Genomic DNA, 17016 nt, shown 5'->3' on the forward strand with positions numbered 1-17016 from the left:
GGGGATGAAAGGTTCTTTGTTACTATGAATTTTTTAATGTCTGTAGTTACTAGTGAAGCTGAATTATTTTCATGTATTTGTTAAGAAATTTTGCTCCCTCCCTCCTGAACCACAAATTCCAGGCTGTTACCCACTGATCTGCTGGGTTCTGCTGACAACTGGTTTTCATTCTTGAATGATGACATCATCTAATTCAATGCATTTTCCTCCTCCTCTTTTATCATTTCTGGAAATGCTGCTCATGTAAATAATCCATAAAAAGAAAAAAAAAACACTGATGTGTGAAAATAAGCATTACATGTAGTTTTATTTTAAAAGTAAAGATTTTGAAGCAAACTAAAAGTCTTGACTGTGGGAGGGAAAAGCAAAGCTGGTAGGTCTGTCCCCTCCTTAACACACTAGACCACTATTAAAAATGAACATTTGAATCCTATGAAAAAGAATGGAAAACCCTTCTGACATGATGTTAGATGGCAAAATCTTATGCATGCTAACAGGGCCTCCATAAAAAAATATGTATTTTTTACTTACATTTTTATAGTTAAAATTGAGAAATGGGTTTGAAATCATGTAATGAAAACTATACCCCCTAGAGATAAAATTAAGAGTTGAGCAAATTAAAGCAATCCTGAGGAAAAAAGGACAAAGCAGGAGGCACAACCCTCCCAGACTGCAGACTATACTACAAAGCTACAGTAATCAAACAGAGTGCTACTGGCACGAAAAACAGACATATGGATGAATGGAAAAGAATAGAGAGCCCAGAAATAAACCCACACGCCTACGGTCAATTAATCTATAACAAAGGAGGCAAGGATATACAATGGAGAAAAGACAGTCTTTTCAGTAAGTGGTGCTGGAAAACTGGGCAGCCACATGTAAATCAATGAGATTAGAACATTCCCTCATACCACATACAAAAATAAACTCAAAATGGTTTAAAGACCTAAATGTAAGACCTGAAACCATAAAACTCCTAGGAGAGAACATAGGCAGAACACTCTTTGACATAAATTGCAGCATTATTTTCTTGGATCAATCTCCTAAGGCAAAAGAAATAAATGCAAAAATAAACAGATGGGACCTAATTAAACTTAAAAGCGTTTGCACAGCAAAGGAAACCATCAATAAAACAAAAAGACAACCTACCGAATGGGAGAAAATATTTGCAAATGATGTGACTGACAAGAGGTTAATACCCAAAATCTACAAACAGCTCGTACAATTCAATATCAAAAAACCAAACAATCCAATCCAAAAAATGGGCAGAAGACCTAACTAGACATTTCTCCAAAGAAGACATACAGATGGCCAACAGGCACGTGAAAAGATGCTCAACATCACTAATAATTAGAGAAATGAAAATCAAAACTACAGTGAGGTATCACCTCACACCAGTCAGAATGGCCATCATCAAAAAGTCTATACATAACAAATGCTGGAGAGGGTGTGGAAAAAGGGAACCCTCCTACACTGTTGGTGGGAATGTAAATTGGTACAACCACCATGAAGAACAGTGTGGAGGTTCCTTAAAAAATTAAAAATAGAACTATCACATGACCAGAAATTCCACTCCTGGGTATAAATCCAAAAGAAATGAAAACACTACTTTGAAAAGAAACACGCACCCCAATGTTCATAGCAGCACTATTTACAACAGCCAAGACATGGAAACAACCCGAGTGTCCATCAACAGACAACTGGCTTAAGGTATATGTACATACACACAGAATATTAAGCAGCCATAAAAAAGAATGAAAAACTGCCATTTGCAGCAACACGGACGGACCTAGAGAATATTATCCTTAGTGAAATAAGTCAGAGAAAGACAAGTACTATATGATGTCATGTATATATGAATCTAAAAAATAATGCAAATGAATATGTATACAAAACAGAAACAGACTCACAGACATAGAAAACAAACTTGTGGCTACCAAAGGGGAGAGGAAAAGGGGGAGGGACAAATTCGGGGTATGAGATTAACAGATACAAACTACTATACATAAAATAGATAAGCAGCAAAGATATACTGTATAGTACAGGGAATTATACCCATTATCTTGTAATAACCTATAATGGAGTATAGTCTCAAAAATGCACAATCACTAAGTTGTACACCTGAAACTAATGCAATATTGTAAATCATCTATACTTCAATTTTAAAAAAAGGAAACTACTGAAGCACTTTGGAGAACTACAGCAGACAGGAAGAGAGGTGACAAAAGCAAACTCAAACTGAAATAGAGATGCTCACCAATAATCGTGTCTCGCTCACAATCACTCCCTCCACGACCTCAGCCTCCAGGTGGGCATCAGTTTCACGTGAATGCTTTAGAAAAATTTCAAGTCCTACTGGCAAATAGGCAAAACCTCCAATGTTGAATCATCAAATGGCAAGAGTCTGTGGTAATGCCTATATCTTAGTTTTCTTGTAACCATGAAAAAATGTAACATAGGTGAAAGAGGTAGAACACAGTATGATCAATAAATGTGAGACTCCTTCCTTCCAAAAAAAAAAAAAGAGTTGAGGAAATTAAGACAAAGGCCATACAACAGAAGATCAGACACACAACCCAAATGATACAACACACTTGTGACAGGTATCTGCATACTTGGCTATGAGCTTCCTGGTGGCCAAGGCAAAAAGGGAAGCACAATCAACTACAAAATGTGCATTCTCCTCAAGATACTAACAGACAGCTGTTACACAGAAGTACAGCTTATTTTGATCCTGAGGCCTCCAAGAACGGTCTTCCAAGGGTGACAAGGAAGGGGACACAGTGCAGCCTAAGGCAACAGTGACACTTAGGAGAAGGGCTCTGTTAAAATACAGATTCCTGTTCAAGAGACTTGGGGTGGGGCCTGGGAATCTGTGCTTTCACAAAGCTCCCTGGTGATTTGGATGGACGCTCTGATGTTGGAACTGGCGTGGATCGGGTGACCAATTACCCCCGCACCCCATATTTCCCGCTGTGTGAGCACAGGCAAGTGACTGCACTGTTCTGAGCCAGTTACCCTCATCTGAAAAACAGGACCATTAATAGCACCTACCCCAGAGAGCTCTCGCAAGGCTCCAAGGAGGTAATACGCATGAAACGCTTAGCAGGAAGCTGGTACACAGAAGACACTGAATACATGTTAGCAACGACAATCATTAATAACCACACTTTTCTGTCCCTCCTTAGATGGTGCATATGGGGCAGGATTCAAGTCACCCAGGAGGAGCTGGGCTCCCACCCGGCACTGCAGGTCGGGAAGAGGAAAAGCAGCAAATATTTATCAACATCTGTTATTATGCAATCCCCCACCCGCTGCAATGACGCCTCAACACCTCCCAAAGGAGCAGCTTCCTTTGCAGCAATTAAAATTAGCCATTTTTTTTTCCTGCTAAGGCCAGAAAAAGTAAGGTTTCTGTATTTTCTAAACCCTGTGTCCACAGAACTGAGACCCTGCACTGCGCCCCAGCATTCCTGACACCTTCAGCGGAAAGAAAGTCCCACGGTTAATGCTAGGTTCATGGTGATTATAAGAGTGCCAATCTCCACCTCCATCCTTAAAAGCATCAAGCCTCCTTAAAATTCCGCAGATTTCAAGGCAAGCACGGGGCAAGGGAGCAGGAGCACAGAACACGTCTTCCTGGGAATCTGTTTCCCGGAGGCCTGAGTGGCGGCAGCCTGTTCTGGATGTGGGAGAACAAAACGTACAAAGGGACCGGCTGGAGGGTCATTTAATGCACGTGCACTGAACGCCTGTATTAACGTGCCACTGGAGGGCGCTACTGAGCATTAATCAGCTTCTCACATGCGGTCCCACAGCAGAGGACGCCCCAAGGGAGACTTAACAGAAGGTTTGTGCATCACTCCGGAGGTGCCGGCCGGGCAAAAAACACCACAGTCACGGACGAGAACAACAATGTACTGACATTAACAACTACGCTAACACGACCTTGGCCCTCCAGGCGCTGCTTCTACAGCAGCTCACTACCCTGGCCTGGCCTGCTAGGTAGCCTCTGCCCCTGCCCAGGTGACAACTAGCCCGAGTGCATCCAGCCAGGACCAAACAGCAGCAGCTCCACCCCCCAGAGCGCCTCCTGCAGGGATGCACTTTCACCTGTCTGTCCAGGGACTAACCTGGAACCTTCTAAAGGGGCCCCAGGAGGAAGGTGCTGCCACAGTGTTAAATTTACAAACCAGGGGGAGATTCAGAGAAGGCCGTGCTGGCCCAAACCCACACCGCTGTGACGGAAAGCCTGGGATTTGAACCTACTTGTCTACGTTTCCCCAGAGCCCGTGGTCGGCCAAGAGTCTCTGTTTGCTAACTGCACTGTTCCGGAGGTGGGAGAATATTTGCATCCCCTCCGGTTCCCGCCAACACAGGCATGGAGTGTTTTGCACAGAAGCCCAGGGCACTGGCTGGAGGCCTGAATGTCCCCTGATGGAAGCCACACCAGTATGAGAAAACGCAAAGCAGAGACTTAGATAAGCCAGGCCCCCAGAGCTCTGCTTCCCCCGCCACCCAGGCCTGGGGGTTCTGAGGGACCACCCATTGTCTGACTCCTAGCCCACCTCCTCTGAGCTGTGTGACCCTGGGCAAGTTCCTTAACCTCTCTCTTCAAGCCTTAGTTTTCTCATCTGTAAAATGGAGATGATAATAACACCTCCTCTATCGGTTCCTGTAAAGATTAAATGAAATGAGGGAAAGGAAGCAAAACATATTGTACGGGGTCCGCACTTAAAAGGGAAAGTTGTCACTTGATCACTCTGTAGTATATACAGATGTCGAACTACAATGCTGGACACCTGAAGCTTATATAATAATAATAAAAGAGAAAGCTGTCGGGCATCCTTAACTGGCATGCACACAACCCAACTGAAGCAAGACAGTAATTTCTAGAACTTGCCCACTGTGTGAGGCACGGGAGCTAAGGGTCTGTAATACCCTGCGGATTCACTTACACACGCCGTAAAGGTGAGCTGGGCTCCCATATAGAAAGGGGGTGACCATGATCACAGGGCTTTACTCCTCCTTTACTCCCAAGCTGACTCCAACTTCATGCAAATCCCCAGAGCCAGCACACAGAGTCAGGGGAGACCGTGACCACTTCATCCTGAAAAGCCCTAGGAGCGCCCAAAAGATGAAAGAGTAAAGGGTCCGGGGCTTCCCCGGTGGCACAGTGGTTGGGAGTCCGCCTGCCGATGCAGGGGACACGGGTTCGTGCCCCGGTCCAGGAAGATCCCACATGCCGCGGAGCGGCTAGGCCCGTGAGCCATGGCCGCTGGGCCAGCGCGTCCGGAGCCTGTGTCCCGCAACGGGAGGGGTCGCAACAGTGAGAGGCCCGCGTACCGCAAAAAAAAAAAAAAAAAAAAAAAAAAAAAGAGTAAGGGGCTGGAAATTTTTAAAAAAACACAGTACGAAATCACCGACTGCACTTCAGGATACGGTGAATGGCACGTTGCCACAGCAACCAGAGGCTGAATTATTCAGCAAGCGATGGCAGAAGAATCTCTGAAAGGCGGCAAAACAAAGACAAAGGATCCAATTAAACCATTTCTGCAGGGGAAACAAACCGGGCCGGCCAGGAAGGCTACGTCTGCCTGCCTGGGATGTGACTTCTCAACCACGCTCTCTTCGTGTCTAATTCTGGGGTCGCTTTTCCGTTTTTAAACATGGTGACAAACATCCAAGGAGCTACTATGTTCTAGTCCAAGCTTTAAAATGAGTTACAGATTCCGTCCAGGGCCTGTGTCTGGGGTATCACTTAATTAGGAGTCCTTTGAGGTTTCCCAGCACCCCACCTTTTCCCACCTCCCATCTGCACTGGGAAACAGGAGTGGGGTCCCCAGAGTTCTCTTAAGCCAAGCACCATCATGACCATTTTGTTATCCTTGAATCACATATGCTACAATGTTTTCTATTTTTTTAAATTCACTTAATATTCTATCTTGAAAGAGAAGTTGGTTTGTTTAGCAAATAGAAAACCATTATCGCTTGGCCTAATTAGATGACAACTGCAAAAATAATACGTGTAAACATCATTTTTTTTGACTTTCGGGCAGGGAAGGATGTTTTAAAACATGGCACAGATAATATGGACCATAAAGTGTATCAGGGCCCAGGAAACTCTGCCCCGTGGGCTGCTGTTTATGTTTGTACATAAAGTCGCATTGGCATGCAGCCACACTCACTCACCACGCATTGGCCACGCGTTAGCGTGACGACAAGGTCGTGTGGCCACAGAGACACAGTAGGATCCACAGGGCCAGAAATATTCAGTATCTGACTCTTCACAGGAAAAGTCTCCTGACACCTGAAGTATATGAGCGATAATCTGATCCCTTTAAAGACAAAAAACTTTCCCACATCAAAGGAAAGCATGAACAAAATGGCAATACCAGTCCTGAAGAGGGAGAAGAGGTGTAATTTACAGACCTGGAAAAGACTGGAAGCTGCAGTTTCCAGGGTAAAATCCTCAAATCATTAAGATAAAGAAAACTGCAGGTAATGTACATGAAAGGAACTGAAAAAAACCAGACAGCTAATAAACACTGAAAAAAAAGTTCAATCTCATTAGAAACGAGAGAAAACCAGGCCTCGTGCGATGGTGCATCCCGTCCATGAGACAGGCAACAAGGACACCAAGCTTCATCTGCCAGCATATCCCCTTGGCCATGAGATCGATGCACCTGTGTTTCCACCCCTCCTTCCTTCCCACCCATAAGCATTTACTGAGCACCCATCTGGTCTGTACAAAGCCCCAGGGTGGGTACCAGCCACGCAGGAAGAGGTCTGAGGATGCTTCCGGGAATATGAAGCTCAGGGGAGCTCTCTCCCTCATTACCCACAACTGTATCTCTAGCAACGGCCACGGCGCCTGCCTGCCCCTCATTTGAGTAAAATAAGCCTTTGCTGAATGACCAGACGCAGAGTGCTAAGTGCGTGGTGGGTTGACAATCTCACTGCAATCAGGCTAAGAACGTCCAACCTGCAGAGGCCCCCTCAACCCGTTAATATCAGGGAATTCGTTAAAATCCCCCTCTCAGCCCAGAGACTGATCAGGTCGGGGTGGGGCTCATCAATCTGTATTTTAAAAAGCTTCTCCCTGGTCTGGGTTCAGAGCTGATACAGGAGGAGGGGCTGAGGACCCGGCTCCCAGGCCCCACGAGCCATGGTGAGCACCGACTTACTGAGCACCTACTTTGTGCCAGGGCTCGGCCATACGCCTTCCTTACGGGATCTCCCCCCCAAATTCACAATGACCTAGAGAGCATCAGCACCTCACTTTATAGACGAGAAAACCAAGGCCCGGGGAGGTAAGGCCGCTGGTCCAAGGTCCCCCAGCACGTCAGCACAGAGCAGGGCTATGTGATTCCAAGCCCTCAGGACCCCAGCTGGGGACCCCGGCTGCCTGCAGAAATGTGCGCCACGCTGAGCCCGCCCCTCCTCCACCGTGATCCCACAGCTGGTATCATCCCCATTTTACAGGTAAGAAAACTGAGGCCCACAGAATCACAGCATCTGGGCGCTGGGCTTCACCCCCTCACACTCATTGCCCTCCGCTCTGAAAAAACTCAAAGGATTTCAGAGGGTGGCAACACGGGGGCCCAAGCTCCCCGGCAGAGAGCAGAGACAAGGGCCCGTCCACCCGAAATGAGAAGACCTGAGCCTCAGGCAGAGGAAAGACCACCTGGAGAAGAAGTCCAGGGTGACCTTCAGATCAGGGGTCCTCGACTGGGGGATGGCTCCGTCCCCCAGGGGACACTTGGCAGTAACTGGAGACACTTTTGGTTGTCACCATGGGAAGCAGGGTGAGGGGCTGTGAGCATCTCCAGGGTAGAGGCCAGGGATGCTGCTAAATGTCCTACCGCGCGCAGGACGGCCCCATCAGCGTCATCCGGCCCCGAACGTCAGGGGCCCCGAGTTCGGGAGATCCTGCTCCCGGCCCTCGCTCCTCCGGAGGGCAGGGGGTCGCCACAGACCAGTAGCACCGGCAGCCCCCCGGAGCCTGTCCACACCAGAGGCCTTGCTTGGCTTCTATAACCAGTACTTCTCCACAGGGAAGAGGGGCCCCCAGCGGGGATCGGGCAATGTCTGGGGACAGTGTCGGCTGTCACAGAGGCGTGCAGCCTGCAGAGGCCAGGGAGGCTGCCAAGCATCCGACAGTGCCCCGACGGCCCCGGTGGTGAAAAGCCATCTGGCCCTGAGCGCTGACAGTGGCGAGGCTGGGAAACCCGCCCCGGGCACTGCGTTTGGGGCCGGGACAGCGCAGTGTGGGGAAGGTGGGACGTCCGAGGGGTCGGGCTGCAGGGCCGGGACCAGCCCCCACCGTGTCCACGCGCCACTCACTTGGAGAGCTTCATCTCAACCTGCTGCCGGATCTCCTGCCTCTCTTCGGCCGTCCTCCTGGGGAAGATATTGCGGTCCTCCAGTTCCTGCTTGCTGGGCCGGTTCCTCAGTTTCACTGCCAGGAGCTCCTTCTTGCACTTCCTCGGCAGTGTTCCTACGAGAAGGGGCGCCGAGAAAGCGGGTGTCAGGGGGCCGCAGGCTGCCAGTGCAGCGAGCACGTCCCACCCTCCTGCAGGGAAGAACCTGGACCAGAGCCACGCGGGCACGTCTGGCAGCTGTGATGCCCTCCAGCGAACGGTGGGCAACGCACCTCCCCTCACGAAGGCCCACACACAACCACGCCTTCCACAGGTGCGGGATCGTTCACGCATCCGGGGTCTCGAGAGGCAGTCCCGATCGACACCCTTTGCCCCAGAGCGATTACTAATAGCTCCACGTTTTCTTTCAGAAGTGCCCGGGTGCAGATCATAAACTACAGTTACTTTACCCGTGGTGGTCCCTCCCCTCATCCCCCTGTCACCCTCCTCTCCCCTCTGCCTGTGACCCCGTGGCCATGTGGGTCCTCTTCCATTCCTGGACGATCCCAACTCAGGGTCTCTGCACCATGTCTTTCCCATGGCGACCCCCCTGGCTCTGCCTGGACCATCCAGGGCCGGCCACCTCCTGAATCACGCTGCTGGCCTCGAGCCCTGCCCTCAAAGAGGCCCGATGGGTCCTCCAATCACCATCACCCACCCGATTAACTCCTCCCCTATCTGGTCTCTTTCTTGTTCACTAGCTTATCCTCCATCCCCTCCACTAGCTTTTAAGCTCGACAACAGTCTGTTCTCCTGGGTCCTGGAACAGTGTTGACGTAGCAGGTTATCAAGGAACACGGCTGAGTGAGCCTGGTTCAGGGTCTAGGAGGCTGACATTGACTTTCAGTTCTACACACGTCCAAGCAGCAGAGTGACATCGGTGTGCATGTATGGTCTTAAGGAACGACGTTTAAACGTACTGAAGAGCAGAAAAGGGGGCTGGCTGCATTCACGGGCAGAAGAGGAAACGGCATGGAGCTGCATGAAGAGCAGAGTCCTTACCTGCCCCGCAGCGAGCGCCCGTGCTGGTAACGGGCAGGGAACTCCGGAACACAGTATAGACTGCAGTTTTGCGGTGTGTGGTCTCGCGCTTTCACTAGGGCATGGGTTTAAATCCCGGGGGCTCAGACCATCATCCAATGAGGTCAAGCCCACAGGTGGAGGGAAACTTTATTTCTTAAGAATAATGGCTCCCCAAAGAAAGCCCATTGCTACTGTGGGGTACAGGAATACAAAGCAAGAAATGCCTACTAAGGTGATAGTTTAACAGAAGTCTGGGATAAAGTAAGATATAAAAAATTGGACTTGACTGAGGCTTGAGTTTCTAATATGAACTTGTTTGCTGTGCGTTTTATTAGAGACAAAGAGAAAAATAATGACCCCCAAAGCCATTTCAGCCAGGACTCCAGCCCAATTTTGTTTTAATAGCTTTATACATGACTAGAGTCCTGTATTTACAGAATCATGAAAGCCTAAGGCAGTCACACGCATTTTTCTGTTGATCTTTACTGCATGGTCTGGGGGAGATGGAAAGCTAAACTGGCATTTATGAACTGAGGGAGTCTCAAAGGTCTCAGGACAAATCCTTCGTGAATGTCAAAGGTCTGATAGGTGGAGAGAAGGATTGCCATTTTTAGACAACTGTAATATGCTAACCATGAAACTACACTGAATGTGGTTTCATCTTTTTAGCTTTCGATGAAGAATGTCTTTAAGCCTACTGCAAATGTCTCGGCATACTTGTCATCACAAACTTTAAGCATATTTGTTCTTAACTGAGAGAAAGATCCTTTCATCAGAGATTTCTAGATGTAATGAGAATTCACTCCACAGGAAATCTCTGTGCTAAGAGCAATTAATTCTCCTCGGCTTATTCATCCAGGCCCTAAGAGCACAACATGGCACCCAGTAGGGCCACAATGAAAACGTCTGGGCTGACGGCCTTCCCCAAGCTATCAGGAGGTTAACAGGTTTGACTACTTAAAAGTCAAAAAGGGAAACTTCCAGACAAATAGCTTAAAGTGAGGGCTTCTCATGAAGCTGAGGGGCACTTCTACACAACTGATGGAATTAATCTAAATGAGCAGGGGATCCAGAGCAGGATGTGACACTGAGAACCAGAGGCCAGGAGACCTTCCTGTCCTGACAATGGGAACAAGCTACCCTCTCCCCCAAAGGCCCCCAAACACACTTGTGATCCTACCTTTGGGGCCAGAAATCCCACTTCCAAGAGTCTGCTCCCAAAACAAATGGGACAAGCACACAAAACACACATAAGAGGGTGTTCACGCAGCCTCATTTACGAAAGAAAGAAATTAAACACAGCCGAAATACGACCAGGCAGCATGTGTTAAATTATGGCGCATCTGTAGCATGTGAATATCGTGAACCTATCATGAACCTAAAAACAGTGGTATATGCATTACTGAGGGACAAAAAGACAGACGGGATATGTTGCTAAGAAAAGCAACCTGTAGGAAAGTATGTACTTTTATATATAAATATATCTGCGTATGTGTTTGCATCTAATTTTGTAAGAATTTATAATCTTCTTATAAATCGGCACAGAGATGCCAGGAATGGATTTTACTTATTAATTTTGGTTTTCTGTATTTTATTTTTAATCATCAACATAGCTTCCTTATATCAAAATAACTGTTTAAAAAGAAAGACCTTTGTGGAGTGACAGCAGTGAAGATAGTGGAAAATTCTCTCTATAAAAGCAACCAGAAAACTGCAAAATCATTAGAGTCAACTTTTTCAGAACTCTGTAAATTAACTAAAGGGTTGCACAGCAACACAGGGAATCTTTATTCAAGGAAAACTGGATGAATCTCAGGAAGAATGTTTTACTCAGTCCCTTTCTCCCCTGGCCCTTTCTCCAGCTTGGCAGCAGCCTTGAAGCAGTCTGTTTTCTGCTGAAAACCAGGGACCTGGCAGCCACTGGAGGGAGGGGAACAGGCTTCATTCCCAAAGAGCTGTCATCATTTGACCTGTCGCTGGTTCCCTGAAGTCCCCACTGCAAGGCTGTCCACGTTGGATCTGACTCAGAGCTGGCCCAATGCAAAACTACCTTCTCCCCGGGGGCGTGCTTGTCAAAAACAATACTGTCTTTCCAAGCGCAAGGCTTTCATTTATCTTTAGACCAGTCTTCCTCAATACTCTATGGAGTTGTTGATTGGCCAAAGCCAATAAAAATCAATGCATAGGCCAAATACTGTAAGTCAATTAAAAGAAAAACCTTAGAAGAGAAAAAGGGACTGAGAAAATATTTGAAGAGATTACAGTTGAAAACTTCCCTAATATGGGAAAGGAAATAGTTAATCAAGCCCAGGAAGCACAGAGAGTCCCATACAGGATAAATCCAAGGAGAAACACGCCAAGACACATATTAATCAAACTATCAAAAATTAAATACAAAGAACAAATATTAAAAGCAGCAAGGGAAAAACAACAGATAACACATAAGGGAATCCCCATAAGGTTAACAGCTGATCTTTCAGAAGAAACTCTGCAAGCCAGAAGGGACTGGCAGGACATATTTAAAGTGATTAAGGAGAAGAACCTACAACCAAGATTACTCTACCCAGCAAGGATCTCATTCGGATTTGACGGAGAAATTAAAACCTTTACAGACAAGCAAAAGCTAAGAGAATTCGGTACCACCAAACCAGCTTTACAACAAATACTAAAGGAACTTCTCTAGGCAGGAAACACAAGAGAAGGAAAAGACCTACAATAATAAACCCAAAACAATTAAGAAAATGGTAATGGGAACATACATATCAATAATTACCTTAAATGTAAATGGATTAAATGCACCAACCAAAAGACACAGACTTGCTGAATGGATACAAAAACAAGACCCATATATATGCTGTCTACGAGAGACCCACTTCAGACCTAGGGACACATACAGACTGAAAGTGAGGGGATGGAAAAAGATATTCCATGCAAATGGAAGTCAAAAGAAAGCTGGAGTAGCAATTCTCATATCAGACAAAAGAGACTTTAAAACAAAGACCATTACAAGAGACAAAGAAGGACACTACATAATGATCAAGGGATCGATCCAAGAAGAAGATATAACAATTGTAAATATTTATGCACCCAACATAGGAGCACCTCAATACATAAGGCAAATACTAACAGCCATAAAAGGGGAAATCGACAGTAACACATTCATAGTAGGGGACTTTAACACCCCACTTTCACCCATGGACAGATCATCCAAAATGAAAATAAATAAGGAAACACAAACTTTAAATGATACATTAAACAAGATGGACTTAATTGATATTTATAGGACATTCCATTCAAAAATAACAGAAGACACATTCTTCTCAAGTGCTCATGGAACATTCTCCAGGATAGATCATATCCTGGGTCACAAATCAAGCCTTGGTAAATGTAAGAAAACTGAAATCATATCAAGTATCTTTTCCGACCACAACGTTATGAGACTAGATATCGATTACAGGAAAAGATCTGTAAGAAATATAAAACACACACTACTTAATAACCAAGAGATCACTGAAGAAATCAAAGAGGAAATCAAAGAACACCTAGAAACAAATGACAATGAAAACATGACAACCCAAAACCTATGGGATGCAGCAAAAGCAGTTCTAAGAGGGAAGTTCATAGCAATACAATCCTACCTTAAGAAACAAGAAACATCTCAAATAAACAACCTAAACTTACACCTAAATCAATTAGAGAAAGAAGAACAAAAAAAACCCCAAAGTTAGCAGAAGGAAAGAAATCATAAAAATCAGATCAGAAAGAAATGAAAAAGAAATGAAGGAAACGATAGCAAAGATCAATAAAAACTAAAAGCTGGTTCTTTGAGAAGAAAAACAAAATAGATAAACCACTAGCCATACATGTCAAGAAAAAAAGGGAGAGACTCAATAGAATTAGAAATGAAAAAGGAGAAGTAACAACTGACACTGCAGAAATACAAAAGATCGTGAGAGATTACTACAAGCAACTCTATGCCAATAAAATGGACAGCTTGGAAGAAATGGACAAATTCTTAGAAATGCACAACCTTCCGAGACTGAACCAGGAAGAAATAGAAAATATGAACGGACCAATCACAAGCACTGAAATTGAAACTGTGATTAAAAATCGTCCAACAAACAAAAGCCCAGGACCAGATGGCTTCACAGGCGAATTCTATCAAACATTTAGAGAGGAGCTAACACCTATCCTTCTCACACTCTTCCAAAATATAGCAGTGGGAGGAACACTCCCAAATTCATTCTACGAAGCCACCATCACTCTGATACCGAAACCAGACAAAGATGTCACAAAGAAAGAAAACTACAGGCCAATATCACTGATGAACATAGATGCAAAGATCCTCAACAGAACACTAGCAAACAGAATCCAACAGCACATTAAAAGGATCATACACCATGATCAAGTGGGGTTTATCCCAGGAATGCAAAGATACTTCAATATTTGCACATCAATCAGCGTGATACACCATATTAACAAACTGAAGGAGAAAAACCATATGATAATCTCAATAGATGCAGAGAAAACTCCTGACAAAATTCAACACCCATTTATGATAAAATCCCTCCAGAAAGTAGGCATTGAGGGAACTTTCCTCAATATAATAAAGGCCATATATGAAAAACCCACAGCCAACATCGTCCTCAGTGGTGAAAAACTGAAAGCATTCCCACTAAGATCAGGAACAAGACAAGGTTGCCCACTCTCACCACTCTTATTCAACAGAGTTTTGGAAGTTTTAGCCACAGCAATCAGAGAAGAAAAGGAAATAAAAGGAATCCGAATCGGAAAAGAAGAAGTAAAGCTGTCACTGTTTGCAGATGACATGATACTACACATAGAGAATCCTAAAGATGCTACCAGAAAACTACTAGAGCTAATCAATGAATCTGGTAAAGTAGCAGGATACAAAAATAATGCACAGAAATCTCTTGCATTCCTATACACTAATGATGAAAAATCTGAAAGTGAAATCAAGGAAACACTCCCATTTACCATTGCAACAAAAAGAATAAAATATCTAGGAATAAACCTACCTAAGGAGACAGAAGACCTGTATGCAGAAAATTATAAGACACTGATGAAAGCAATTAAAGGTGATACAAATAGATGGAGAGATGTATCATGTTCTTGGATTGGAAGAATCAACATTGTGAAAATGACTCTACTACCCAAAGCAATCTACAGATTCAATGCAATCCCTATCAAACTACCACTGGCATTTTTCACAGAACTAGAACAAAAAATTCACAATTTGTATGGAAACACGAAAGACCCCGAATAGCCAAAGCAATCTTGAGAATGAAAAACGGAGCTGGAGGAATCAGGCTCCCTGACTTCATACTATACTACAAAGCTACAGTAATCAAGACAGTATGGTACTGGCACAGAAACAGAAAGATAGATCAATGGAACAGGAAAGAAAGCCCAGAGATAAACCCACGCACATATGGTCACCTTATCTTTTATAAAGGAGGGGAGAATATACAGTGGAGAAAAGACAGCCTATTCAATAAGTGGTGCTGGGAAAACTGGACGGCTACATGTAAAAGAATGAAATTAGAACACTCCCTAACACCATACACAAAAATAAACTCAAAATGGATTAAAGACCTAAATGTAAGGCCAGACACCATCAAAGTCTTCGAGGAAAACACAGGCACAACACTCTATGACATACACCACGGCAAGATCCTTTTTGACCCACCTCCTAGAGAAATGGAAATAAAAACAAAAATAAACAGATGGGACCTAATGAAACTAAAAAGCTTTTGCACAGCAAAGGAAACCATAAACAAGACCAAAAGACAACCCTCAGAATGGGAGAAAATATTTGCAGATGAAGCAACTGACAAAGGATTAATCTCCAAAATATACAAGTAGCTCATGCAGCTCAATATCAAAAAAACAAACAACCCAATCCAAAAATGGGCAGAAGACCTAAATAGACATTTCTCCAAAGAAGATACACAGATTGCCAACAAACACATGAAAGAATGCTCAACATCATTAATCATTAGAGAAATGCAAATCAACACTACAATGAGGTATCACCTCACACCAGTCAGAATGGCCATCATCAAAAAATCTACAAACAGTAAATGCTGGAGAGGGTGTGGAGAAAAGGCAACACTCTTGCACCATTGGTGGGAATGTAAATTGATACAGCCACTGTGGAGAAAAGTATGGAGGTTCCTTAACAAATTAAAAATAGAACTACCATATGACCCAGCAATCCCACTACTGGGCATATACCCTGAGAAAACCGTAATTCAAAAAGAGTCGTGTACCAAAATGTTCATTGCAGCTCTATTTACAATAACCAGGACATGGAAGCAACCTAAGTGTCCATCGACAGATGAATGGATAAATAAGATGTGGCACCATATATACAATGGAATATTACTCAGCCATCAAAAGGAACGAAACTGAGTTATTTGTAGTGAGGTGGATGGACCTAGAGACTGTCATACAGAGTGAAGTCAGAAAGAGAAAAACAAATACCGTATGCTAACACATATATATGGAATCGAAAAAAAAAAAAGAAAAACAAATCGTCAGAAGAACCTAGGGGCAAGACGGGAATAAAGATGCCAACCTACTAGAGAATGGACTTGAGGATACGGGGAGGGGGAAGGGTAAGCTGAGACAAAGTGAGAGAGTGGCATGGACATATATACACTAACAAACGTAAAATAGATAGCTAGTGGGAAACAGCCGCATAGCACAGGGAGATCAGCTCGGTGCTTTGTGACCACCTAGAGGGGTAGGATACGGAGGGTGGGAGGGAGGGAGACGCAAGAGGGAAGAGATATGGGGACATATGTATAACTGATTCACTTTGTTACAAAGCAGAAACTAACACACCATTGTAAAGCAATTATACTCCAATAAAGATGTTAAAAAAAAAAAAAAAAAAGTAAAACCTTGATGTTACCAGATCCAGCTCAACTCCAGCCAACGTTGGAGAGCTTTTCCCACACACAGCTGACAGACAGGGCTCAGGAAGCAGGGTGGGCAATGCTGGCTCTTCTCCCAGGACCCAGCACGGCCCAGAGAGCTGCTGACCCCAGAGCTCTGGGCTCCACCTCACCGGGCGGGGGGCAGCCTCCTGAGCTCCACGCAGGCCGACACACCAGCGTGTGTGGGACTCAGAACATACCCTCAGCCCCGTCTCATCAGCGCCCATTAGCCACCCGGTGGAGAAAGGATGCTCGTGGGGGGTCTCAGGCCTTGGACCACTCTCTTCCTTGTGAAGCCTCCCTTCTCTCTCCCTACGCACCACTGGCCGGCATCCTCCCACTGCCATAGCCACGCCTCTGTCTCCTTGGCTGGTTCTGCATCATCTCCCCTCTAGACGTGGGTGAGCCCAGGACTCAACCCTCAAACCCCTCCTCCACGCTTGCTTCCTGCACAACCTCTTCAGTCCCACGACACTAAGGACCAGCTGCCAATGCTCAGAATCTCCCTCTCCAGCTACATCCTCTCTCCTGAATCCATGGTGCATCTTTGGCTTCCTTCATGATGTCTCTACCCAGGTCCCAATCAGGCATCTCAAACTTAGCAC

At 45.2% G+C, this 17016-nt stretch overlaps 1 protein-coding gene across 1 annotated transcript in view; it reads right to left on the reverse strand.

Annotated features, from left to right (window-relative positions):
• The window catches only part of PHACTR3 (phosphatase and actin regulator 3), a 218530-nt gene that overhangs the window by 26700 nt on the left and 174814 nt on the right, over positions 1-17016 (reverse strand). The window contains exon 8 of the mRNA XM_029220901.1: positions 8347-8500. Within this exon, the coding sequence (XP_029076734.1) occupies positions 8347-8500 (154 nt within the window). The remainder of the gene's footprint in view (positions 1-8346; positions 8501-17016) is intronic.

This window comes from Monodon monoceros, unplaced genomic scaffold (assembly GCF_005190385.1).
Source record: "Monodon monoceros isolate NGI ecotype Baffin Bay Population unplaced genomic scaffold, NGI_Narwhal_1 Super_Scaffold_13, whole genome shotgun sequence".
In the NCBI taxonomy this organism is placed as follows: Eukaryota; Metazoa; Chordata; class Mammalia; order Artiodactyla; family Monodontidae; genus Monodon; species Monodon monoceros.